Raw genomic sequence first — 24,751 nt, forward strand, 5'->3', positions numbered from 1 at the left:
TCACTCCTCCTGTTCTACATTGGCAGCTGCATTCTGGTGGCTGGCGTTTCTCTGAAGATCATGGCTCGTGTTGGTCATCGACGCTGCTGCGCACATGAGAACAAATACACGGCGCGTATGCTATAACGATAACGATAATAATAATGTTAATAGATTTATGGCACAAAAGAATACAAAGCACAAGAAACGGGCCTGTCAAAGCCACCAATGGCTTGAAGGACTTGGCCCGGCAAAATCAGCGGAAGAGTTTGCAATATTCATACCAGTATCGACGCATAACGAGGTAAATGCAGGAGTACTAAGAATTAAGAAGCTTAACACAAACAAGGAGCAAATCGCGAGACAAGGAGCAATACCAATAAGATAAGAAGTACATATTTCAGACATGATGACCAATGCATATAGAAGTACTGAAGCAACCGCGTTACTATGAACAAATAATGTTTTTCAATTCCTTTTTTGACGTAATCGAGAATGCCTCATTTAACAAATCATTCAGAATTTTCGGCACATAAACACCGCGTCTAGCTTCACCATATCTTGTTGAAAAGCGCGGCACTACAAAGCGAACACTATTACGAAGGCTTCGGGGGGCAGTGGAGCATGTTTTAAAATCACTAAACCAAAAATGCCGTAGCACCAGTTTGCACAAAGAAAGACCAGAAGCATGGTAAGCCAAGCGCCGAGATGTTATGATCTTTGAGTGACGGATTATTGTAGGCTATATTTCTGAATATAAGAAAGAAATGGATCAGTGAGGGAGACTGGATCAGCAGAGTTTTCCTTAGTTCATCGAATAAGAGATAGGTTGCTAGGTGCTTAAAAAGTTTTGAAAAATTGGAAAACAAAATAGTCTTGCCCAAGGGGGCAAAAGCACCAAGGCACAGTTAAAGGAAACAGGAAAAAAATGCAATAATTGAGACATGGCAAGAAGGGCTGGGAATTTTTAGCGAGGAAGGCTGATGACACTGGAAGGCCAGGATGCAGCAGCTGGAAACTGAAAAGGCGGAAAACAACAGGGGAAAAAAAGCCCGAAAAAGTAGGAATATAACAAAAGTAATAGGACGTTACTGTAAATAAACGCTCAAATGACTAAGAAGCAGTGCAAAGGGGTGTACACGCTGCAGGCTGAGAATGCAGGTAAATGGGTACCTCAGCCATAAAAAAAGAGAAGAAACAGACATACTTTAGAGGCAAAACGGCAATTGTCTTTATGCAGAAAGGAAAGGCTATAACAGAGCAGTGTTGAGAAAAAAGCAAACGTGCATAGCACACTATAGCACTGTGGCGTTTTTTCCAGGAGCAAAATAATGGTAAATATCAAGTAACAAAGAGGTGAGGGCTACTTTAATGACGAAGGGGAAAAAAGGAATAGTCATGTAGGTTTACATAATGCTGTCATGTTGGTCGTAGTGGAAAATTTTGAATGCATAAATGTGCTATACCTGTAATCTAGCACTGCCAGAATCTGGAAGCTTCACACCATGAAAGTGCTTGGCCTCACATATCTCTAGAAAAGCTGGTTATGAAACTGGGACACTCACAGAGTGATCAAATACAAGTGAACCTGGAGGTGCAAGTTCACGCTTCTTCATGGATTGATTCTCTCCCTCTGGCTTGTAGCTATCTGGCTTCAGGGCAAGACATCTGCAACGTTGCACTTGCATTCCATGTGGGGATAGAGACTGCAAGGCGCTGCATCCACGCAGAATGTCAGGCCATCTGGAGACAGCTGAAAGATCTTTTCATGCGGGTGAGGTGGACATTTGCAGCAAAATTTTTCACTCATTGCACTTCCTTTCAGGTGCTGGATGGTGAAACAGATGCATGATTTCTTTAATGTGTGCCCACTCCGCTATGAGGGTCAGTGTTGTTGGTCTCGTAGTGATGTGCTGTCTGATGTGGCAATTTTTCATGTTTCCATCTTCGTGGCGGCTTTTCGAGAGGGTCTATTACTGTTTGCGAGTCATCTGTGCACTGGTTTCACTGTCCCAGTTTACAACTAGCCAATCCAAAATTGTTTCCTTTAACTTATTCACTACTCTATGATTGCACTGCTACCAGTTTGCACACAGATGATGTACATGGCAATTTTAAATGTTTTGCATTTAGTACACTACTAGCAAATATTAGGTATGGAAGCCATAAAAGGTGCAGTAGGTTTATGCTTCAAAAGGAACTTTTATAGGTGAAAGAGGAGTTCAGTATGAAAATAACTCTTAGAAATCTGACAGTTGTCATGTTTGTCGCACTGCATGAAAGAACACCAATTTAACAGGAGGAATTACAAAAAAATCGCATTGCACATATCGGTTATTGGATGTTGGCTTTTTGGCACCCGACACATTGCAAGATTGCCACTGTCTACCTTACTAGAGTGCTTCTGACTGCTTCCAGACACCTACGAAGGCAGAATGGGAGCAGATTGCCCACGATTTCGCCTCGCGTTGGCAATTTCCAAACTGCTTGGGAGCGGTCGACGGGAAGCACGTGGCCATCATGTGCCCTCCCAATTCCGGGAGCCGGTACTACAACTACAAGGTAAAACAGCACATGATCAGTAGATTATTTCCAGATGAAGGCTGTTTGATGACAAGGCTCCGCCTGTCTTGACAAAGCAAGTCCGGGCTGCTTTATGTGTGCTATGATCATCTGATAAGACCTACTTTGCAGTGTGCTGTCAAGCGGTGTAATGACATGTAGCAATGTTAAGAGAAATTGATGTACCAACGGCTTTGCGTACCACCAAGAAGGGATGTGCAGTCTTGGGAAAAACATCTTCATGGGATCTTATTTCCCATATGCAAACACGTACTACAACGCTGCATTAAATTCATCCGTAGAGTGACCATCAAAATACTCAACATAATATGTGAAGTGATTCATTTTACTCACGGAAGTAGAAATGAACCACTGACACAAATTTATAGCTTATGAGAAATACAATGTGGAACCTGTTCACCGATGTATTCCTGATGCACGAGCTCTAACAAGCTTAGACATTTTGTGCAAATCCTCGCTTTTCTTTTCATTCTTACTCTTTAGCTGTCGGCAGAATTGATGCCTGCGCAGACAAACGTAGCAGTTCAACAACTTGGCCAAAATATTGTCTTTGCGAAGATTGCAGGGGAAAGGAAATTCAGGATGTACCAGCAGATTATCTGTAGTCTTACCATATGCGTCCCTCTGGTCTGCATACTTCTCAAACTCTTGCTCAGTATGTTTGAAAAGCTGGAAAAGGTGTGCATTTGGATGCGTTAGCCTCCATCTCGTCTTCCAGTTAGCAAGGTCAGCTTCAGCTGCTTTTGAGGTGCCATTGTGTCCTTCAAGTGCTTCTTTGCAAACAATGCACTGTGTTTGATTGACTAGCTTCCTTGTTACCAATCCAGTAACATAATAAATAATGCAGTCAACAACAGTTGCATTGCAGTAATCGTGCTCAAATACTTTGTAACAGCGCTGTAATCGTTAGTGGCACTGATGAAGAAGATCTCACTCGTGCCAGACAGACCGCTTTCGGCAACCGGCCTGGCCAGCAACGCTGACAGCCCGCTCCACAGGCTCACCAGTCGCGGCTAGCCGGGACCTCAAATAGCATACTTGAGAGAGATCGGGGTGTAGTTTGAGGCAGCTGGTGGAGAAGGTTGGCAAGAGACCGACGCGTGCTTGCGTGGCACTTGCCGAACCATGGGCGGGGCACGTACGGTGGCGGCGATAGTGGAGAGACAGGTGTGGGGAGGGTCGACGACGGAGGAGCGCGCGGAGGGAAAGCCGAAGCAGCTATGAGGGATGATTCGGCCAGTGGTCATGAGTTGCGTGGCGGCGCTGTTTCTGAGTCCGGAGCAGGAGTGCAGAGAGTCGGCGGGAGCTCCAAGCCAAAATATGCCGTCAGGCCCTTCTTGAAATCAGCGTAATGTCGGGGCCAGTAGGCGGCAACCGCAGCTTCCTTTGCTATCACACCATCCAGCTTATGTCTCAGTTCTTCCACCTTTTTCGGCCGTTCTACAGCTGAACTCTTGCATATACCTGTAAAGTCAGCCAAAGTCACAAAAGCAGATTGGCCACTTTCAGCAGCTGTGCAGTTCCCAAACTGTGGTGGCTTCAACAAAGAATGCAGTGAAAACATTCGGCAAAGCGGCAAAAACGTTGCAAATGTCGGGTTTTATTTTGGCCTCCTGCTTGCCTTAATATTCCAAAAAAGCATTCCAAAGGGTCTTGATTCATCTTAGCTGTGAGAATATATTTGAACTCGCATTCCGGCAGGAGGTAAGCGAACAGCTCTTTAACTGACTTTAATGTCGCTAGCAATTCCTCTGCAGTTGACTGGGTCAGGAGATAGTGTGGGAATGTCTCCAGTGGGAACTTCTTGTTCCCACTTGTCTAGCCACCTGGAGGAACTCTCAATTACTACAAAGTCCTTGTATCCGATAGTGCTGCCTTCTGCCATGAAGTGGCGGTTGAGGGCATCAAATATGTCATTAAGAAAAAGCGTAAACTCGACAGTTGGCTCTCCATTATAATGTCGAGGTGCACCTCTGCATGAATAAAACTGTATATGCCAACCATACTTGTATACCTCCATATTGTGGACACACAGGGAAGAGGTAATATGCTACTACCTTGCGAGAAAGAATATTTAGCAGGGCTTCGTATATTGAGGGGCAGGCACAGTAGGAGCCAGTCGTGTGCATGTCTTCTGTTTTCTTTGGTTGTGCACTTGGCAGCAGAAATACATCCCCTCAAAAGAAGTAGCTGTGCTGGTGGCACATCAAGAGCTTGCAACTTTTCTGTGACGTCTAGTTCTTGTAGCTTCACCATTTCCTTCTTGCCTCCCTCAAGCTGGTTTGTCAGAAGCTTATTACGCTTCACAAGTCTTGCTCGTGAGCGTTGAAGCTCAACTCTCGTAAGGCGCAACTCTCTCAGCAGAGAAAAGCAAGCATGCGGGCGCCTGCGGGACGAGGGCAGGGCACTAGTTTAGCACGCCGTCTCTCGTTGCGCCAAGTTAATAGAATGCTGCCGGTTCCTTTCCACAGAGCTCTGACTGCACGCTGTTCTCTCAACTAGCTTCACTTCCACTGCGACTGCGCCTGACCTCAAAGCTTAGATTGCTTGAACAGTGCTATTCAGGCGACTGCATCGTGTGGGCTAGCCACTGGTTAATCCCCGTGGCTTCTTGGCTACATTGAACTAACTGAAAAGAAAATGCGACAAATAAGGCACGTCGCTTGATAAAAGGCAGCTTTGATTACACTTAGTCATAGGCTGGCATGGGAACAAACGCTGTTCAAGATTACCCATAATAAGGCTAAAAGAAAGTACCTACACATTGACAAAGGTAGGAGAGCCGAGACAGCAGTGCGACATGGTAACTAGCGCTGACAAACACAAGGGGCAACGACAAGATACCAACGGGACACACATTGTCCCTTGTGTTTTTAGCACTAGTTACCATGTCACAGCCGGTTTATCAAAAGCACCAACTAGCCTGACCTTCTTTAGAGAGAGCACTGTCTCATCTCTACTTCCCTCGGTCCTGTGTAGGTGCCTTTGTTTAGACTTATTACGTCATGCCAACTTGCTATCAGTCTGTGTTGTTGTGCAAGATTCCCCAGTTTGCTAATACTAAGGCAATGTAACTGTAAGTGATCGCGCTGTGTGCTTCATTTCTCCTGGTATTGGCTCTAACGAGCAGCCTCTTGTTTACAGGCAGTCGTACCTGCAGCCGTAAAAGGCACAGGCATTGCTGCAAAGTGGTGATCACAGCCTCCTATCAGCTTAGAGATTCCCACAGGTAAAAGATACCACTATCATTATCACGATTAATTGGGCACATGACTCTATCATACCTTATAGCATGCAGTCACGCCTTGGCCATCGCCACATTGAGCATTTAGGCTCACATGTCTTATCGCCTGTGGTGATTTTCAGTGCTATGCTTTTCATTTCAGGGCACGTACTCCGTAGTCCTGATGGCTGTCGTCGACAGCCACTGCAAGTACATACTTGTAGATGTGGGCGCGGAAGGTCGGCACAGCGATGGCAGAACTTTCAAGAACAGTGCTTTTGGATGTGACCTCAATGAAGGATGCCTCCTCATTCCACAACTTGGAAAACTTCCTGGTACGGCAGCGACTGCGCCTTATGCATTTGTGGGCTATGAAGCTTTTAAGCTTCGAACAGACTTTTTGCGCTCTTACCCATCAAGGCAGCAAGATGAGGAGAAGAGGGTCTTCAACTACAGATTAAGTAGACCACGGTAAGATGTGGTATGATTTCATTAAGCTTGGTAAATTGTCATTGAAAGAAAGTGGTAGAAAACAGACCTCAGTTGAAAGATATTATCCAGAGTTCAGATGAATGAAAGCCTTTGAAACAAACGTCATACTGACGGGACCAAAGCATCAGCTTGAACAAATGGAAAGGTCAAAGCAAGCAAGTTAGGACAAATGATCAGAATTCCGTTGTATCATAATTTTAGTGCCTCTGTTACCATATCTGTATCCCCTCTGCACGTGTTTGTTAATGAAGAAATGCATTGGACATGGTGCAGCTTTTCTTTGGAGATTGTTATGGTTTTAAATGCATTCATTGATTTTTTTTCAGGCGGTGTGCCGAGAATGCCTTTGGCATCACCGCATCCAGGTGGCGTATACTGCGCACTATCCCCCTGCACCCGGAGAACGTTGACTACATTGTAAAGGCTGCCTGTGTCCTCCACAACTTTCTGGCAGTTCGAAACCCTCAGTTCCAGACCTCTGCAGACAGAGGAGACATGTTGGGGAATGTTGTGGAAGGACGCTGGCGGCAAGGCATCCAGAGGGTGCTGGGGGATAACTCCGAGCCTCGGTTCTTCCCACTTGCTCCGACGCATGCACGCAATCACCACAATGATGCTGCTGCGACCAGGGACCAGTTCGCTGCATACTTTTGCAGCACTCTTGGTGAAGTTTCGTGGCAGTGGCAGCAACCAGGGATCTCACAGGAGGCAGCCTTGAGGGGGCTGCAAAGGCAGCAGCGTTGTGCTTGCCACTGAAGGTAAATTACTGTAATTTTTAAGAGTGCATAGGAACTTCTAGTTCATTAAGTTTTGATCGCGTATGATGACGTTTGCTGCCCTAACCTGTACCTTATACCAGCAGGCCTTGCTGTGTGGGAACGAACATTAGCACTATTCCAACACGAAATGGAGAGTATCCGGCACATATCGGCATTGCCTCAATTTTGTGAGGAAGGCAAGATAGAGAGAGTGATGGCTAGCATAAAACAAGGTTTTTATGAAAAGTAATTTCTCTGTGTTTGTCTCTAGTCTGTTACAAAAACAACGAAGGAACCAGAATTTCATTTTATGCTTACTTTACAGCACAGCTTACATTATCAATTCAGGATATCAATAAGCTCCTCAGCCCGTCACACATGCAGTCATTTTGTGTCACCGTGGAGTCCCTGCAAGATGTTGTTGGAATTGCACAGCAGATTCTTGCCTGTTTGCTTATAGTGTACTTATGGCATTCAGAGCACTGCCTCTGTACTGCAGGTTACAAATTGCCTTTTCTCAGGGGAACAGGAGTTGCCTACACTTTTCAGCATTGTAGTGTGTGTCAGGCACGTAACCGAGCAGATATCCGTGGCAAAAATTTCTTGCCCACTATGCTACATTTTGGCATGTGGCACAGCTTCTGTGCCACATTTCAACCACAATTTAGAACCGAAAGAAAGAAGCTGGACAATGCAGCTTCATTCAAAAGTTTGGAACACTTCCAGCAGCTTTATTTGAAGCTCTGTGTGCCGTTCTGCTGGAACACGTCTAATTTTTTTTTTCTTTGCTAGCGTGAGTGCGAAGTGCTCACATTCGTCCTCTGCCTCACGGGTGTTGAGCGTGTCGCAAGCACTCAAAGCTTGCGTAAGTCTCTCAACACGCCCCACTAGTGCCTCATCTTGAGCGTCACGCTTCCGCTTGTTTCGTTTTCCAGGTGCAGACTGAGCTGATGGTGGCGCGGAGGCCTGTGACTGCGCGCACAAGTCTACGAATGCCTGTGGAGACTGGACCGACTGGCTTGATGCAGAAGAGTCCAGCGATGCCTGCAGCCGGTCCATCACAGGCACCACATCGATGTCTGCCACAGGCACCACATCAATCAGTGACGCCTGGGATTCCGAATCCAGCCGCCACTCCTCCAGCTCAAAAACACTCTCCGCCATCGTCTCCTGTGCTGGGCAGCTGTATTGCTGCGCCGACATGGTGGCTGCCTGCGCTTCCCTGTTGTAGTTGCCTGAGGTCCTGTATATAAAAGTGAACATTTATAGGCATCATAAATGTGTGTGTGGCAAGTCACTGTTTAAAAGAAGGTTTTCATATACGCATAAAAAGGCTTATTATTTCCACCTATCATATTTAGGTCATATTGTGCTCTTTGCAGAACAGACTGACTCTATGGTCTTCGAGTTCCTCATACTGTCACTTAATGTGTCTTGCATAATGATTTTCTTGTGCATATTGCCTTGTGTATTGTTAATGTCAACTCCCGTAACCTTATAATGGTTACAAAACACAAATGATAGCTCTCGATTAATTTCAGCCATCTGTCATTCTACATCCATGACCTAGAATCAGAGTAGGTGGGAATTCTTTTAAAGAGAATGGCATGGTCTATGCCTGGTTGGTACAGATCTATGAAATTTTAGAGGCCAGGTTAAGCAATAATTCATAAATGGCACAGAGAGCAAGAGACGTATTTGCTGACTTTAAAGTTTTAATTCAGACAGGCCAAAGCAAGATACGTATGTGCAGCCACATCATTGTTTAAGCGGGCCTCCCCAAATACACCTACGCCTGCAGCATGCAGGAGTGAGTTGAGCAATGGAACACATTATTAGCTAGTGGCTCCTCGGAAGGTTGTGATGTACCGACTTTGAAAGCTGCCCTCACACTTTTTGTGCAGTTTGTGGCCTAAGCAATGATCTCCCCCATTTCTCACTAGTATCTCATGGTGCTACACATAAAAGTTGCCAAGATAAGAGAGGTGCAGGAATATTTGTGAACAAGACAACAAAAATAAAAAGATGGGTAAATGAGTAGTGAAAGAAGCATGACCGGTGGACAGTAAGCAAACATTTAGACACATTTCGAGCACTTTCACAGTTTGATTGCATGGAAGCCACACAACCACACGTCTTAAAAACCTGTTTCTCAGTGATAGATTCGCAACACAACTGCATGTACAACATCAAAAGAAGCATAAAGTCTTTTCGAATCTTTTCCTCATGGGTAGTAAGGAATAAATTCAGATATAAATTCGCCACCGCTCTTTTCCTGCTCACTGTGAACAAGAAACCCGTACGGGTTTCGAAAAGTCTTTCTTTTTTCGACTATGGTCAGTGACTGCTACTTCACTTCATTGGGTCGTAAGGAAACAGGCACTCACGGGAAGAATGTAACTAAACAGTAACAGAACTGCACCTGTAAGGTGAGTGCCCTTAAACGCTAGGATATAAGACAACACTGCCAAATGCCACTCTAGGCAGACTTAAGATGTTTATAAATATCATGGCTGACAAATTTATCGGTTACTCAACAAGTTTTGAGTGGAGGTAACAGGATAGTAAAAGTTATAGGAAAGTGGTCGCTAGATGTACCCGAATCCTGTGTCGACCAATCAGTCACCTCTAGCCTACCTGCTGATAAAGTTAAGTCAATGGCTGAGCGAGCAACCCCTCGCATAAAATTATTTCTTGCGAATTGCAGCAGCGTACAGCATATGCAGACAGCCACGACAAGAAAAGCTGGCCGCAGGAATCACTACGACTTCCCCAGTCACTATGGTGAGAGTTAAAATCTCCTGGGATGACTGCACTGCTTGCGCCAGTCTCCAAGCTGTCTGGAGAGTCTGTCCTGCGTGCACCTAAAGGAAAATAGACATTAGCAATTGAAATGTCGGCGCAATGTGGAATTGAAAATTTTATCGCTAAAAGCTCAGAGTCAGGGAGAATTAGACACAAATGCCTGATGACATAAATGTTTAGAAAGTATGGTTACGGATCCACCTCCCCTGCCAAGATTTCGATCTGACCTGAAGACTCGAAGTTTCTCATTGAAAATGATTTATAAGGTGATAACCACGTTTCTTGTAAAAGCACAAATCGGGTTTATGTTTGTGGATACGTATTTCTATATCTGGGAGAGAAGACAATACGGAGCGTCAATTCCAATGCAACACTTTAATAGCTGCCATGATCACTGACAAGTTAAAGAGGCTGAAACCGCCTCTTTAAGGATATCAACATGAGGAAGGAGTTTGGGTGGTTCTTTTTTAGCTTTCATCTGTGGAGAACTAGATTTAGGTGGTGACGAGGAAGCACGGCGATTCTGCATAGGGCACGACGTTTCGACGTCTGTTGTGTAGATGTCAGTGTGACTAGCACTGCTAGGTACAGAGATGTTAGCTGGGACCTGGAGAGCATCAGGAGGTGATGTTGAGCCTCCAGCACTAGCTGTACAAGCTGAAACAGATGCAGACATGGCTGGCAGAGCGGATGTTGATGGTGACACATATTGAACAGCAACAAACTGAGCCAACGCCCCAAAAAAATGTTTAGCATTCGCTCCACCACATTAGTAAGGGCTTTTTCTACTGTGGTCACAACTGAGGCAGTCAAGTTGGACTCAATGTTCCGAACAGAAGCAAGGGCTAGGGCGATGGCGGTCTCCTCTGCCTCCTCAGGCGTAGAGCCCGAGGGAAGACGGTGCGTTAGGGGGTGAGGTAGGGTTGGATTGTAGGCAACTGCTACCGCTTCAGGCGCTGTACATGCGGCATCTACCCAAACGCATCGTGGGCTTGCCCATAATACTTATGGAAGGCATCAGCGTGAGCTACGCGGCAAGGGATCTGATATTGGGAATGGACGTTTCGAGGAAGGGGTTTCACAACGAGAGGTGTATGGATGTGTCGAGGGATGGCTATAAGGGTTGACTCGTTAGCGGGTATGTTGATGCGAAGGGAGGAGAGTATATGGCGGCCAGTGACGCTCGTGGCAAGTCTAAGGTACTGTGTCTGAAGGTGCGCGTCAACTAGTTCCTGAATGGTGTTATGCATGCCTAGAGCAAGAAGTTTGGCTGTGCTAGTGCTACGAGGTAGGTAGAGGGCTGCCTTAGTCGCAAGGCGGATCATTGCGTTCACGCGTTCGGTTTCCGTGCGGTTCAATTTGAGATATGGGGTTACGTATAGAATGCGGCTAAGCGTAAATGCGTGCACTACTTTCATGTTGTCCGCTTCGTCTAAACCCTTGTTAGGGAGGACACTCAGCGTAGAAGGTGCAACACGGTATGCGTGGAGGCCTTGAGCCTTTTAAGGGTATGTTCATTTCGTCCAGAATCCTGCAAGTGGAGGCCAAGGATGCGGAGGGCGGATGTGATGGGGATAGGGGATACTTTTAAATTGATTTGGATGGGCGAGTTAGGGCTAGATTTTGGCCTAAATAGGAAGAGCGCGGACTTAGATGGGGAACATTCGAGCCCGATGGATGACGCGTGAGAGGAGATGGTGTCTGCTGCTAACTGAAGAGTTTCCTCAATTTCCCCGTCAGAGCCATGAGTGGTCCACGTGGTAATATCATCAGCGTACAGGGTATGCTTTAGGTGTGGGATTAGAGCCTACAATTACGCTTGCGCATTTCTCTCGGGCCGCACTACCTCCCTGCACATATATCAGATTACCACATCCCCTTATACACTCGGAGAGCTCGGAACCCTTTTCTCTAACGTTTCTCTCATCCCCCTAGCTCACACACACTGGGGAAACATTGTGCTGAGGATTACTTTGCAATGATGCCTGGTGTCCAATACATTCCTTAGAATGTCAGAAATGACAAGGGTGCTCTACAAGACATGCTCAGGTGTTAGGGGCTTAGAAAACAGCTCCTGGCGCAGCCGTGTTATCTATAGACGGCACAGGAAAATGCATAACCCGGCATTAAACTTGTGCAGGCGGAACCTGTAGCCTGTGCCGAACATACAAACTGACGTTGTTCCCTCAAAAATCTATACACAGCGCCATGGCCACAATGCGACATGGGAAAACTACCTCACCTGCTTCTAAACAAAACTTGAGCGGGTATTCAGGTAAAGAAGCGTAATGGGTGCCCACTAAGTTTACTTGAACAGTTTTGACGTCAGCAACTCGGAAGTATGAATGTGCCCTTATTCCCAGAAAGAGCTGGACGCCTAAGACACTGCTTTCAAAGTCATCGCCGCCGTTCAAAAACTGCTTTATGGCTTATTTACCTGCGCATCTTGCTTGCGAACGTGCCGCACCACTAACAGGCTCGTAGGTTCACGAAGCCAACGCAAAGCCGAACTGTCAAGCATCTCAACTAAGGTCATATTTATTTTGCTTCAGGAACGTCAGTTGTGGATGGGTGACGTTGCGGACAACGGCCAGAAGGTGCTCCGAAGACTAACAATTCGAGCGCATCCGTCCACACAAGTAACTTCGCAAATGGCGCTCGAATTGGTCGGACCATAGTCGATTAGCAAAGTTGACAAAGGCAGGGCTGTCACGGTTGCATCATCGGCGAGACGCCAGGCTTCTGCAGCGAGGCTGGGTAGCGTGCCCTCTCCTATACCCCACTCTGTGGAGACGGAAGTCCCTTCTCGAAGACTGCGGCGCAGCATGCGAACGAAAAGATGCACAACAGAGCGTAAAGATTGCGTTGATACGTTTGTAACGAGAAAACACATCCTAGAGGGTGTTTCTTCTTAATCTGCACACTGAACAACCACCACAATATAGTCACCATAAGCCAACCGCTTACGCGGAGAAAAAAAAAAGATTACTCGCTGCATTTGAACTAAATTTAATGGTGAGAGGACCATATAGAGGAAAGGCTGATGGGACCATATTGAAACACGTTTCCATGCATTTGTACGCCTTTGGTCGTGCGACGCGCGCATTACGGACGCATGAAACAAGAAGTACAGTCTTTGCCAAATGTAACCAGGCTGCATAGTCTGCTTCTCCCTTATTTTTTTTATTTTATTCAATACTGCCAGCCGCCATTTGGTAGCCAAGGCAGGAGTGGAAGAAACATACATCGTTGATATGATGCGATGCAACAAAGCAAGCACACACAAAATAAAAAGCGAGCAGAGAAGCAATAACAAACACCCTGCGCTTCTTTAGAATACAAAAATGCAAAAGTAAGAGCATGAACAAACACACTGCGTCTATAACAGCGACGCGACAGCAGATAAGAAGGAATCTTGGTTTGTCAAGCTGACCACGTCACGCGGAAGCCCGTTCCATTCTGATATTGTTTTTGGAAAGAAAGAAAACTGGTAAGCTTTAGTTCAGCATCGTGGAACTACTATTGTCGAGCTGTGTTTGCCGCATGTTGGGCGGGAAGTATTATATTCCATGTAAGACCTGAAATTAATGTTTGTTAAATTATTAATAATACCATGCAGCAGTTTTAAACGGTGTAACTTTCGGCGGGTTGAAGCGTCTGGAGTTCAGATTGCCTTAGTAGATTAGTGACAGACACGTGCCTACCATATGCGTTGTAGATAAATCTTAGTGCTTTTTTTTTGATCGCCTTCGATGTGATTTATATCTTCTTGGGTGTGCGGATCCCAAAGAACGTCTGCATATTCCAGCAGTGGGCGTACTAATGCAGTGTAGGCTGTTAATTTCGTTTTAGTTGTGCAGTGCTTTAGGCGATTTCTTAACAGCCAAAGCCTTTGGGACGCCTTTGAAACCAAATGCCCGATATGCGAGCTCCAGCTTAAGTTACTGCTAAATACAACCCCCAGGTACTTGTATTCATTTACATGAGAAATAGCTGCACCGTTAATTTTATATGTGTAATTAGGAACCCGCTTCTTGCGTGTAATTGTCATTTTTGCACACTTCGAGGTGTTTAAGGACATTTCCCAGGAAAGACACCATTTAGAAACCTCTGATAGGTAGTCGTTTAGTATACTATGATCCTGAGCTTTTTGAATAGGTTGGTACACAACGCAGTCGTCTATGAAAAAACGGCATCGCACTGAGGAATCGAAACTTAAGTCATTTAAAAAAATAAGGAGCAGAAGTGGACCAAGCACAGAGCCTTGGGGGACTCCCGAAAGAACTGCAGCTGGCGGAGGATTAGAATTAGTGATCTGGACGTACTGGTGCCGTTCAGAAAGGTACGAGTCGAGCCACTGAACAAGACGCTGATTTTGCAGCAGATGTCGGAGTTTTACCATTAGCTTACAGTGCGAAACACGATCAAAGGCCTTCGCGAAATCTAGAAATATCGCGTCTATTTGCCCACCGTTATCCAGGCATGCCAAGAATTCATTGGTTGTATGAATTAGTTGTGCTACAGTGGACAGGCCACGCCGAAAGCCATGTTGGCTACTAGAAAAGAAATTGCTACTTTCTAAAAAAGAAATCAAGTGCTTGAAAATGAAATGCTCCATAATCTTACCCGAAGTACATAATAGTGAAGCTGGCCTGTAGTTATTTACACAAAGTTTATCGCCGGATTTGTGAATGGGAATGACCTTCGCAACCTTCCAGTCAGTTGGAACTTCGGAATTTAAAAGGCTGTCATTATAAATGACCACTAGGTATTTAGCACACCATTCTGCGTAGCGGAAGAGAAACGTATTCGGGATGGCATCTGGTCCGGGCGACTTTCTTGCGTTTAAATTAAGCAGAGCAGCAACAACTCCTTCGACAGATATTATTAAGTCTGGCAAGATAAGGCACGGAGACTGAAATTCAGGGGTATGCGTACTATCCGTTGTAAACACTGAAGAAAAATATTCATTGAAAGTTGATGCAACGCAATAAGGATCATTAATTTCCCTGTGATTTGAACGAATTTTACTAACTGGATCCTTCTTCTGTGTTAAGTGTTTCCAAAATTTTGCGGGGTCTGTAGTGAGAAACTTATGCATTTTAACATTTAAAAAGTTATACTTAGATTGTTTTATTTTCATGCGCAGCTCAAGGCGAAGGGACTGCAAAGAAACGTGACCTGTTCTAAATCGTGTGGACCCTAGGCGCTTGATGCGACGTTTAAGCTGGGTCACTTCATGCGTAATCCATGGACTAGTGCGATTCATTTTTCTATACTTCTTCGGCACGTAGCTTGCGATACATTCATGTACAATAGTCTTGAAGTGCACCCATAGGTCATTGACATTCATGAGACCAGCCGCATGTTTATCGATAAATTGATCGTAGTCTTGTTCCAACAAATCTAAAATACTTTCGTCTAGGGCAATGTTAAAGTCAAGAAACGGTTTTCTTAACTCGAGGGCAGGCGGCCGCAACATGTTACTTTTGAAGAGCACTGCTTGGTGGTCAGAAATACCTGGTATGATAGCAATAGAGAAACCGAGTCTCTCAATGGCATCGCTAATAAACACAAGATCAAGAACCGAGCTTGTACCTGATGCAATACGAGTCGGCCCCTGCACGACCTGCTTTAAATTGAATTCAAAGGCAATGTCAAGCAAAAGATTGTCATGCTGACGTGAAGTTATTCCCGCCAGAAGCTTCCAGTTCATTCTTGGCAAGTTAAAGTCACCACACATCATTATATGAGTATAATGTCTACGATGTTCTTCCATAAAATCGTGCAGTCGTTCAAGAAACGAGATGTCAGCATCGGGGGGCTTGTACACAGAACCAATAAAAATGTTCAGATGACAAAACCGAAGCAAAATCCAAACCATTTCGATGCCTGTGCTATTAGGAATAACTGTGTAATCTAATTCTTTTTTTATCGCTATAGCTACGCCACCTCCCCTTGTGCTGCGATCATGCCGTACTATCTCGTGGGTGTTTTGTACTACTTCTGTATCTGGAATTGCTTCGTTCAGCCACGTTTCCGTTATGATTGTGACGTCTGAGTCATGTGTGATAAGGAGAGCGTCTAGGTCATCGCGTTTATTCCATATGCTTCTGGCATTGATATTCAACAAAGAAAAAGAAAGAGGGCCTGCAGTGGGGTGGATATCTAGTCGTTGGCTGGGTAATCCCGCACTCTGCGCATGTCCGCCATATTTACGAGACCCGACAGGCTGGTCATTCACCACTTACGGCCAGCCTCTCCTCACGAGTTTTGTCCCATCTGAACAGCTTTCCGTTTATCTTTATCTTGTCGACAAACAGCCCGACCTTTGCACCGTTTGCATTCTGCTGTTGGGCGCTGACCCAGAGCTTCTTGCGTATCGACTGAACCCTTGGCGAAAAGTCTTCAGCGATGCTATATTCCATGTTTTTTCAGTTTGCTGCAGTTTTGAAGAATCCTACCCTTGTCCCTTCCGTCCAACAACTTAAATATTATTGGGCGGCATTTTTTTCAGCGGGCCTTCCAATTCTGTGGATTCGCTCGATGGATGCATTAGGCACCTGCAGTATGTCACTCAGAATTTTTTTTGACACAAACGCTTCTAGGTCCTGGTGTTGTTCTTCATTTTTTTCTTTCACGCCATACATAATTGGATTGTTTCTTCTACTCCTGTTTTCTAAGTCATCAACTTTCCGGAGCAAAGTTTCTACAGTGTTTTGCAGTTCATCGACTCTCTGGGAATAATCAGTGACAGTTGAGGCGAGTCCGTCCAGTTTTCTTTCGATAGACGCCATCCTGTCATTGGTTTCGCCTAGTTGTTGACTAACAGACTGTGTGGTTTGTTTCAGTTCACTCAGTTCATCAATAATTTGTTTAAGTATAGTTTCAGTAGTATTAAGGCCAGGATTAGGTTCCAATTTGCCACAAAAACAGAGCAAGTCTACGAAACAATGGTAAGTTGCTAGAAGCAACTTACCATTGCTAGAAGCAGAAGCTGCTAGCAGCATAAAATAGAGCCGCCATCTCTATTCTAAAAACCAAAGTGTATCGGTAGGCGAGGAAAACGTTTCTCCTTACCTCACAAAGATTTACAATTTCATGGGTGCGATCACTGTTTCGCTGAACAAATGCGAAGCAAACCGGGCAGACCGGTTACTTTTGGCGAAGGGTTTACCTTGGTTTAGTCTAGCTGCTTCATAGTTAAGGTACATCATAAGACAGTGCAAAAGGGCCGTTGTTTCCTTGCGCCTTCCTTTTCTCTTTCGCGCCGTCTTCAGAATCAGCCGTATATCATGAAACCAATTAGCTGCAGAAATGTCCGCATTCAAGAGAGACGGTGTGGTCAAGGACTGCTCTATTTGCTCAACTGGCTGCCAGCATAACTGTTATTAGAGCAAATTCGAGGCTTTAGAGAATGTCATTCCCAAGAGCCAGTTTTTTTGTTTCCGAGTATTGCCGCTGCCTCAGTTGCACCGCTAGCCGCATGACAGTGACGTAATCCCTGCCAAACCACGTGCTCTTCGACGAAATGAAGGGCCCCGTGACTATCGTGAAGGCGAAGCTTAGGGACGAGCAAAGAAGCCGTAATTACCCAATGGAGGGATGGCAACGTCACGGTCGCTGCCGCTACCTGCTTCCATGTTGTGGTCCCGTTGAAGTGCCTCTTTTTTAAGTTCCGGAGGATCACACCAGGTGACTCCTGACCTGCAACGAGAACGCGTGTACAGAGATGTCCCTAGAAGGATGGCACGGCATGTTTTAAACGCGCACGTTCAAAAGTGTGTTTCCGTACAAGCATTTCCTAATGCAGTCCTAGTTATTGAAACAGAGTACGAATCATGCGGCGGGCGATATATGAGTCTCATGCTACCGAAAAGAAAACAACATGATTATAGCCATTCTTAGCAATACAATCATTTTTACCAAGAACAAACTTTGAACGCAGCCCTCCCATGCGAAAATTATTCTAGACAGTCTGTGGACTGTTCATATTCTTTTGTCAATATAGTCTATTGACTTTCTGTAGAAAAATCCTTTACACTTGTGTACAAATAATATCAATGCTACAGACGGCCTACAGAGAATTTAGATTTAATGGCGTACATTATTAGTAGACTCTTCTGTGTAGACAATTTACTGGCTACGAATGGACAAAAGAAAAAACTTGTAGGAAGGTAATAGAGCCCACAAGAAACCCATTCAAAATCTATATACCATTTTTATAAGAGTCGTGGCCTTAATGTTAATGAAATTTCGGCCAGACAGTAGACAGCCAATATTTCTCATAGAAAAATGAGCCAGAAACGGAGCCAGCGGCAGAAAAGACAACAGTTTGAAAATAATATTTTTGCGCCCAAACAGCGCACCTACTCCTGCAGAAACCAGATTACGCGCCCATTCTTCCCCCTTGTGGCCCTGATTAACTCAGTGGTCGTCGATGTTCCGGGTGTGGTCCTGTCGATGGTCAGCAGGCGCACCCTCTTAGTTTTCGATTACACGACGTGAGATCAGCGCAGTTTACGTGGTACACCCGACCTGTCACAAGAGGTCCGTTGTCGCCTCGCTTGTCCGCCAGTCGAAGAACCTCTGCTCTACGATGGAAGAGAAAGCGACAGATCTGGACACCGTTCGCCGTGACCTGATGGCTTCGGGCTATCCCAGTTCTTTTATACGAAAATCCGAGAATCGCCCTGCTCACCCGCCGCCACAGCAACCCCAGCGAGAGAAGAAAAGGATTCCGATACCCTACGTCCCCGGACTAAGTGAAAGTTTATCCCGCATATTCCAGTCGTACGAAGTCGACGTCACACATGTACCCACGAGGAAGCTGCGACACGCAATGGTTGCAGTGAAAGACAAGATAAAGAAGGAGATGTTCCTGGGTATCGTGTATAGGGTTCCCTGCACTGATTGTGAGCATGTCTTATATCGGTGAAACAGGTGATTTTCGGAAAAGATTACAACAGCACCACAATGATGTCAAGAACAAGCGCGTGACAACAAACGCACTGGATGATCATGCTATCTCCGAAGGCCATGACATCGACTGGGACGGCACGAAGATAATCGGAAAAGAAAAGAGCAAGACGACAAGGCTTTACCTAGAATCTTTTTTTATATGCAGACTACTGCAAACACACTTAATCGAAACGAAGGCAATCTACCCCCGATATACTCCCGCTGCTTGCGTCATATCATGAAACCTATATAACTTACCTTCACTCCTGTCTTTCTTTCATTGTAAACAAGGCCCTCGTAAGCCGGGGCCGAAACGTCAACCTTTTTAACGATTGGTCCATGCTTGAAAAAAGTTTTCCGCCATGAACATACCCGACCAGACGGGCTTCCGTCGAACCCTGGATTTGACTGGAATTATGCGTGGCCTATTTTCAATACACTTGAAGCTTACAAAATTAATTAGCATCAGTTGGAATAAACCGGAAGTTCGAATTAAGCAGGTAAGTATTAAGCAGCTTGGAATATCAGGCTTCAATTCGAACTTCTGGTTTCTTAGAGTTGACGCTTTTGTCTAGTCAATTTAGATTCAGAATTGTGGAGGATCGACGTTATAGCTGCTTCTTTCGAGTTTGTTGCGTTCCAAGAGTATGAAGCTATGCGTAAGTCTGTCGTGGAGTCTACTGTGTACTTCCAAGGGATCATAGCTGTGGCGGTGGTGGGGGCTTAGTGCCTCAGCGGAAAGTGCCGCCATGCTTCCAACAGTGAACCGAGCCCCATTAGGACTTACCGGAGTGACCCACGGGAAAGTGTCCAAGCACCGATGTTCGCTCCACCTGCTTCCACATTGTGACCATACAGTCCGAAACTGGCTGTGCTTCTCTCGAGGTGTGCCTCCTCTTTCCGAGGGAGGAAGTGGACTGAGGTCAGACCAGCTGTAATTAAACAAAATTTTGATATTAGGTCGATACATCACATAGTACGGATCTGAAAACAAATAACGGGGAACAAAGTCTAAAACACAAAACAATTGAGCTTTTGAACAATAGTAAGAATCTCATTACAATAACTCTACGGCACCCATCAGTAGCTGAATTTAAGGGTGTTCTGACCGAAACAATGCTTCTTTGTGTTTACTGAGTGTACTGTTTTCTTGACCAAGTGAATGTTCAGTTTATAATATCCCCTTTTCTAACGCACATCATGGTGGTGTCATTTTTTTCGTTTTGTGCATTATGTGATAAGAAGTTGTGTCTTTTTGTCGCGAGATATTACGCGGATGGATACCTTCATTGTTGTGAATTGTTTTCTGTTTTGTTTGCTGCTTTATGTTCATGCTTCGTTCATATTTTTTTTACTGTGCGAGTAGAAATTGAATTACTTTCTTTGAGTTTGCTGCAGCGCTGTTTCTTCGCTGAAAGTTTGTGTGGTGTCCCGGACTCAGTCGCGCGCGAGGAAGTATTAGTTTTTTGTATTAGGAAAATAACAACAAATTAATAGACAAGATTTCTCCCCAAGAAAGGATGCCCGATTGGAATGAGAGGATGCCTCGTAAAGGGTAAAGAAAAAGGAATGATAATAAGTGTAACGTCCGTTCCACCCATGCCGCGGGCAAGCTGAAGATGTTTCCCAAGAATGCTCTCTCGGCGAGTGCCGGTCATCACGAAGGTCATGGTGAGCACTACAGTGGGAAAAGTCAAGGACCAAGATGATAACAAAACAAGTCTTTTCTATTCTGTTTTTATACTGCATTTCTGGCTCAATCAGCGCCGAGACCACGTAAGCGATTTCCTTTTCCCGTTTCTCTAGCTCCGCATTCTGCCATCATCCTGCAATCATAATCCTGTCGTCAAAATGAGGCCCATGAGAAGATAGATGATGATGATGATGATGATGATCAGAGTCATGATTCGGCGAATTCGGGTGCGAAGGAACATATCTGCTGCGCGCACCATCTCGACTGGCTCAGGTTGCTGCGTTATCTACAGTGCGGGAAAGTGGTCGTGACAGGAACTATGGACGAACGAGGCCTCCCGTGACCCTCTCTTCCATGTTCCATGCTTTTGAGAGCAGCGGGGACACGAAAGGGTCGACACTCGCCATCTATGTCAAACCAGGCGGAAAAGAAGCGTCCTCATTGCGTTCCGCGGAGATTACAGAAGACGAGCAGAAACTCATTAAAACGGCACGCCGCAAAAATTGTTGACCGGTATCGAGCAAGACTCCGCGGAAGCGCCATCGATTCATTGTTATGGATCTGTATTGTGCGGTAGGAGGCTATGAATGGAGTATATACCAACTACCTGAAACCTCCGCTTCATTTTACCGATAAAGGCACCTTCAGGCTTACCGGAGCAGCTGGATATGGTGACTGCTCCAAGCATGCTGGTGTGGTGGCCGCGCATGCATTGGAGCGACCTGCTTCCGTGGTACGGCCGGCCGGCCGGAGCCACATTACAGGTTCTTGGAGAACAAGGACCAGAACAAGCTACAAACAAACCTACTCATACAGCATTAGCACATATCTCACCGAAAGTGAGCACTGACACATGCTTTGGCGGATTTTTAACCTGAAGAACTTTGCAGCGGAACCAGTGGGCGGCCATAGGGCTACCGTTCTGTTTTTATTGGTCATCAGTAGAAGGGGCGGGATGATAGTAAGAATCTTGGCACTGCTATTAACTGTTATTGCATCGTAAGCTCTGCGCAGAGATCGAGTCGTTCTAGTAAAATGAGCTTTTGGGCATGTTGGTTACTTTGCTTCCACATAACTGCAGCGTATAAAATTACGAGCACAAAAAAGGGGAGAAACACATACGACACGGACAAAAGCTGCACTCACAACTGATTTTATTTCGCTCGTAATTTTTTACACTGCAGTTATGTGGAATCGAGTCGTTCGCTCGAAAATAAGTCATTGATACCCTCAGCTCGAATTTTATCTGCATATAACCACGCGACGCACCGTGCCCTTTACACGAGACTTTGACGTCATTATAAAACATGGCCTCTTTGATAGCTATCGCCAGAACTCCCGTCTTCCCGTCAAAGTTGCTACGCCTGGCCAAACACAGGAAACATTTATTACTTGTCACCCAGTCTCCAGCCCAGAAGCACTGCCTCTTGGAGTCTCAGACATCAGGCGGCATATTCAGGCCACAATCCACCGTTGCTGCGGGCGGGACTGGTTCGTGTTATGTCCTCGAAGACTATGCATTCAAAGACCAAGCCAGACTTAGACATCCTTATCCAACTAATTCTATAGAATTTCTTACACAACAATGAATTTTTACTCATGAAATCTACTCCTTTCACATCAGGCAGGATGTAGGGAAGAGGCGCGATTCTGTCTAATCCACGCGGTTTCCTATAATGTTCGCAGGAGAGAAAAAGAGAAAAAACACATTTATTTAGACGACCCATCTCCGCGGCCGTATTTTTGTGGCAGGGGGTGCTATGTTTCCGCCCCCAGGACGCTGAGCAGGTGATGCCGGAGATTGCGCCATGAAGAGGCCAATTTTCCACGGTAGGCACCCCAAGCCTGCCACGTGGGCATGTTCCCAAAAAGTGAGCGACGCTACATGATGGCTCTTAAGCAGTTCCAGTACTTTTATGTGGAAAAGCGAGGGTATGAAGCCACAAACTTGGCATGGGGTGTGTATTGGGCACCTGTTGCATTTTGTGTAAGGTGAAGTGATTGGGTAGCGAGAGTGCGTTCGGAAGCATAACAAGCGCGAAAATCTGAGCGGAGCTAGGTTTCAAGGCCCATGAATGTGGATTCACACGACATTCCATCAGCTCGAAGACCAGCCGTCACTTGATATCCCACTTCTGCTCTGCCAGGTCTGTGCCATTTTAATGGTTCGGTTTCTACAAAAGCCATGAGGAGGACATTGAACCCATGCCTACCTGTGGTTTCCAGTGCAGCGGCTGGCCGGAAGATGTCGGGCGTTCTCCGAAGCACCACCTGCTTTCTCGCTGTGCTAAAAAGTGCACTATCACGTTGTCCAAGGTGCGCGTGCTTTTCCACGGGAGTCATTGGAAGCACAAGTCGTTCCTCCAGGAAGAAAACCAGGCTGGAATGAAATGACGTCTCATATAGAAGATAGACCAACGATGCTAGGAAATGTCTAGTGTGCTCGGCTGGGTCCACCCACTAAATTAAACAATATCCCCAGAGATTACTCGCTTGGCAAGGGCATCTGCCTCTGATTCCTCGCTCAGCAAGGAGGACAGCCAGATGGGAAAGGTATGCGGTCTGCACAAAGCCGCGTTGGGGAGGGAAGAGCTGCGGGAGGAGGCAGTGCGGCGCAGCGCTGAATGCCCGAACAGCCACACGCGCGCCGTTCGAGTAGAAAAATCGCACCTGCCGATTGAATAGGGGTGTGTTAGGGTCGGTGTTCCTGTATTATGAGGATCCATAGCGCACACAACTGAGGGGACACAACACGAGCGCTAAACTTCCACTGAATTAACTTTATTTGGCGCTGACAGACTTATAAAGATCACGTAAGGTACAGGTATTACCTACAACAATGATTATCTTGTCAAAGACATGATGTGTCAAAGGAAGAGATAAAAAAACAGTAAAAACCACCAATCAGTGAGCAAGTTTCACAATATCGCCACTCCTTGAATCTAAGAAAGCTATATCTTTCTTTGATAATACCACCGAAGGGTCACTGACACAATTTTCCAATCCCTCTTTTTTCACTGCTACAGCTTCAATTATTTCCCTTGTTTTCTGATCCATATATTTTCCTAATACTGAACAATCCTCGAAGTTAGGCGTGCACTTGTGATTACGGCAGTGACAAGCCAAATTACATGGCCACTCATCTCTTACATTTTTGTGGTGCTCGCTGAGTCGCTTATTCAGGCACCGGCCTGTCTGCCCTTTATATAACTTGCCACATGAAAGCGGCAACCTCTATATAACGTTATAATTAAGGTACAGGTAGGTTATACCTGTACCTTACGTGATCATTATAAGGCTGCCCGCGCCAAATAAAGTTCATTCAATGGAAGTTTATCGCTCGTGTTGTGTCCCCTCAATTGTGTGCGCTATGGATCCCCATGTTGACTACCCACAAGCCCGAACCCTCACCCTTCTAAGCTGCTCCTGTGTATCTCACTTCCGTGGTCCCCACTATTAGCTGCTGTCTACCGACTCACTTCCATCACATGAACATAGATGGCGCACATTCTTCTCTACTTACGAGCCCTTATAAGTCACGGCCGCCGTCAATAAAATTCTCATTGCCTTGCACGACGCAACACAAGGGATTGGCGGGCGCGCTCAACTGGAATACTGGTAGCACGTGCCGCGCTATTCACCAAAGCTTCCCTTAAAATATTACCACGCGAAAGATCGAAGAATTTGCCATCGCCGTTACGAAACACTCAGGCCTGCCGGGTCTCCTGGGTAGACCGAATCTTAGAAGAGGTCGACCGTAAAGCCCGTTGCTCAAATTACCTAGATTCTCGGTCGGACGTTGCCCGCGAGCAGCACCTGCTTCCTAGTTGCAGCCTGAGGGTTCTTGTTGAGGCAGCGAAGCCTGCAAGAGGTCGGCCCCACCTGCTTCCACTCTGCGGCTTGAACGAGTTTCTGGTCGTTCCCGTGCTGGCCGAGCCACAGAGGAAACGCAAGTTTCTTCTCAATAACATCTGCAATGAAAATATTTATAAACTCTAGATATTTTCAGATTAGTTTGTTTGCCTCGATTATCTGTTTAGACGAATATGGCGTTCACAACTGCACCATTTTCAGACAGAACCAAATAAGATGCCGCCTATAATATTTCTAAATGCTGCACTTTCGGCTACCTGGCCAGGCAAGGAAGCTTTGTTTTCTCCAGCTATTTAGAAGATTCTTGTCCATGCTTGAAGCCTACGATGTCCTCGTGAAACAAAATGTCGGCTCCAGGCGGAAAAAGGACAACCCTAAACGGAC

General features: G+C 45.7%; 1 protein-coding gene across 1 annotated transcript; it reads right to left on the bottom strand.

Annotated features, from left to right (window-relative positions):
- Nucleotides 1-17,516, bottom strand: LOC144108705 (uncharacterized). The gene is made up of 5 exons (XM_077641877.1): nucleotides 17,435-17,516; nucleotides 7,848-8,278; nucleotides 3,887-4,026; nucleotides 3,174-3,231; nucleotides 1-86 (listed from the first exon to the last, which is right to left on the bottom strand). Exons 2-5 carry the CDS (start codon nucleotides 8,236-8,238, stop codon nucleotides 1-3), a joined length of 675 nt encoding a protein of 224 aa, XP_077498003.1. The 5' UTR covers nucleotides 8,239-8,278; nucleotides 17,435-17,516.
- Nucleotides 17,517-24,751: the final 7,235 nt, after the last annotated feature.

The sequence above is a fragment of the Amblyomma americanum genome, chromosome 10 (assembly GCF_052857255.1).
Source record: "Amblyomma americanum isolate KBUSLIRL-KWMA chromosome 10, ASM5285725v1, whole genome shotgun sequence".
NCBI lineage: Eukaryota > Metazoa > Arthropoda > Arachnida > Ixodida > Ixodidae > Amblyomma > Amblyomma americanum.

Bases quoted from the DNA above. Each gene is read 5' to 3' on its own strand.
- LOC144108705 (XM_077641877.1), bottom strand. From the start codon at position 8,238: ATGTCGGCGCAGCAATACAGCTGCCCAGCACAGGAGACGATGGCGGAG. The intron at 4,027-7,847 runs GTGAGCACTTCG...CTGACTTTACAG, and splicing joins CCGTGAGGCAGAGGACGAAT to GTATATGCAAGAGTTCAGCT. The intron at 3,232-3,886 runs GCATATTTTGGC...CACCTTTTCCAG, and splicing joins ATTTCAAGAAGGGCCTGACG to CTTTTCAAACATACTGAGCA.